The 3,044-nt window shown below is 49.3% G+C and overlaps 1 protein-coding gene across 1 annotated transcript in view; it reads left to right on the top strand.

Moving 5' to 3' along the window:
- The window catches only part of MYLK (myosin light chain kinase), a gene marked incomplete at its 5' end in the record, with an annotated part of 71,292 nt that overhangs the window by 58,348 nt on the left and 9,900 nt on the right, over positions 1-3,044 (top strand). The window contains one exon of the mRNA XM_018572988.1: positions 1,635-1,790. Coding sequence (XP_018428490.1) covers positions 1,635-1,790 — 156 coding nt within the window. The remainder of the gene's footprint in view (positions 1-1,634; positions 1,791-3,044) is intronic.

The raw sequence follows: 3,044 nt of genomic DNA on the forward strand, positions 1-3,044 counted from the left end.
TTCCCTGATATGTAGCTTTCTATAAGCCGCTCTGAATGGAGAAAAAGCTGTCAGCTTTTTCCTCTATAATACTAGGTGAGGCTCTGCCCCACCTGCCTCCCCTGACCGCACGTCCCTGCTCAGGGGGACGCCTTTGTTCCTCGTTCTGGCCTCATAGCGGCAGCCTGAGTCACTATGGCGATTGTTCCGCCACCGGGTTCAATCACCTCTATAAAGTAATTCACACATTGCAGTATCCCCCCCCCGGTGTTCCGCCTCTGGCATGTAGAAATGATAGGCTTACCTCCCCGCCATATCAATATCGGCCACAAGATGGAGCTGAAGAGAAAACATCTCTAGTTACAGCAGCTTGGATTGTTGTCCTTTAATAAAACTCCCAACATCCCTCAGCCCACAGAGAAGGACACAAGAGCATTGCGGGAGCTCAGCCTCCGTTTTAGAGGAATCCGCTGTCATCCGCAGTATGTGTCTGGAGGAAAGAGCCCAAATCTCGGTTAGGCGGCATCGCTGGTATGGATTGACTTGTTTTGCTCCGTACTTGTGAGCTGACACTCTGTGTACATGTTTTATATATTGATCGGTATGTTTCTATGTTCTTTTTTTACCAGTTTCACCCCACCTTGTTTTGTTAATAAAGCTTTAAGGATTTCACTCAGTCTGGCTTATTGCAGAATCAGAGGGTTTAGCTGCATGTGGAGACCGCAGGGCAACGCATGGTGGGGAAAGAACAATCATCCTCTGTAAAACGAATACAAATGAATCAATGTGTAAATCAGTCAGCTGATCAGCAGGATTGATCAATGGGTTCCCGAGCACACACAGGGGGACCACAGACTCAGCTGGGAGCCCAGGACTTAAAGGAGAACAAGAGGGAGGTGAGCGAACACATACCGGCGTTCGCTCACCTCTCGATCCTGTCACGGCTCTCTGCCGTGACAGGGGGAGGGGCTGGATTCCCCCTCCGATCCTCCAGCGCTGACTGGCGGAACGGACGGGGGAGGGGGAGGGTACAGCTGGCTCTGCCTCTAGATAGGCAGAGCCATCTGTCACTCACGCAACTGGCTGTGTGATGCAATCTGGGCACTGATATTGCTGGGACTTGTTGTGCTACACTAATATGAGTGTATTCGTTGTTGGAGTTCCTGGCCCCCCTGAAATCCTATTTTTTTTAATATTGGAAATTTGCCCCACACTTGTTGCATTTTCCCCCTTCATAGTGGTTCCTGCTGCCCTGTTCTGTTGCAGAAACGTTAAAGGAGAACTATGAGGGGGGGGGGAGGGGGGTGCTTTTCACTCACCTCATAGTTCTAGCCGACCTGTGACAATGAGACTGTCACAGGAATCTCTCTGCTCTGGAGCTCTTTATTCAGCAATCCGCATACAGTGGGGGAAATTTATCGAAACTGGAGCAGACAAAATCTGGAGAAGATTTGCACTGCAGCCAATTAGCTTCTCTCTTTCATTTTCAAATCTTACCTGAGCAAACTAAAGAAAGATGCTGATTGGTTGCTGTTAGCAACTGCTCCAGATTCTGTTTGCTCCAGTTTTTATAAATTCCCCCCAGTAACTTTGTGTCATTTCTCTATTTTTCTGCAGCTATAATGCAGACTGCAGTTCTCTAATGTAACCACTAGATGGCGACGAGTCATCTGGAAAGGTTCTCCATAGTGAGCGGTGCGCACGGTTTAGCGCCCTCTAGTGGTGGAGGAAAATACAACCGTCCTGTAGGGACCATTCTAAGGATCGTCACCTGGTCCCAGCAGAGGAGGACCATGTGTCACCTTCCACAGGTAAGCCATTGTGACTCTTCCATGGGCTCTTCTGTTGTAAACAATGTAATGACAATGTGCAAAGTATGAACTTCAGCAACTTATAGCAATCAGTCTTTGTTGTAAATGCCTTGAACCAATCCCGGGCACTCTGCAGACCCTGAGCTTCATTATCTCAGGAGTTTGTGACAAAGATCTCAGAATCATCTGCGCAGAGACATCAGGGAGTTACAGGAGCAGGGGGATGAGGATGAGGGGCAGTCCTCCTGACTGCAGAGGGAAGCTGCCATGGTTGTAGGGAGTTCAAATGAGAACTGAAAACTTGTGTCAGGCTGAAGATAAAGGAAATGAAGGTCCCTCATGGGGCTGTTTAAAATTAAGAAGGACCTCTGCTGCAACACCTCCTCTCAGGCGCTGTCCCCTGCAGTACCCCCTTTCCCCCACAAGAAGTCCTCAACAATCCAATTTCAATGATGCCCCGTGGAGGACATACAGTGAGTGCAGGGGTCATGGACGCACCCATTCACTAGGGGAAGATTGGGGGAGCACCCTGCAAGTCACAGACCTCCAAACTCCATGCGGCCGTCAGATTGGCGCAACATTATATAAGAGCGCGGCGCGGAGCCCAGATAACCCCGTAAACAGCATCTCCTGGCCGAGGTCCCGCAGATCACCCCCTTCCTGAGGCTGGTGGGGGGGCGAGGAGGTCGGGTCACATCGTTATCATTGAATGGGTCACATTTTTATCACCGACCTTCTTCAGCGACAAGCTCATTAGCAGCATTTACTGTATTATATATATATTGCAGCTTAGCCGTCCTTAGGTCTGCTGGCTGCATTGGTTTTATTTTTTTAAAACCTTTCTTTCTTTCTTTATTAGTTTATTTATTTTAATTGTTTATTTCCACCTGGTGATCCTGCCAGTAACACACTTCCTGCCGCAGCGTGACAACGCTCACTCACCGTCATATATCTTTCAGAGGAGCAGCGTTGTCACCCGAGAAAGGGACTTCAGATCACCTCCCCCTCTCCTTATCTCCGTTACATAGGTGGGTGTTGCTTTGTACGTCACAGGAGATAGTCGGGGAAGGCTGATAACAATGTCTCAGATTTCAGTTCCCTGCACGGGAAGTGACGAGGACGCCGGATCTCTGGCGGGATCAACAGGAATTTTCCTGTCCTTGCTAAAAATGTACTCAGTCTAATGCAGCCGCGGCCGGATTTTACTCTCTCTGCTTCCTCAATGCACCCCCCTACCTACCAATCCCCGCCCCC

This window comes from Nanorana parkeri, unplaced genomic scaffold (assembly GCF_000935625.1).
Source record: "Nanorana parkeri isolate BGI_ZX_2015 unplaced genomic scaffold, ASM93562v1 scaffold2196, whole genome shotgun sequence".
Lineage (NCBI taxonomy): Eukaryota > Metazoa > Chordata > Amphibia > Anura > Dicroglossidae > Nanorana > Nanorana parkeri.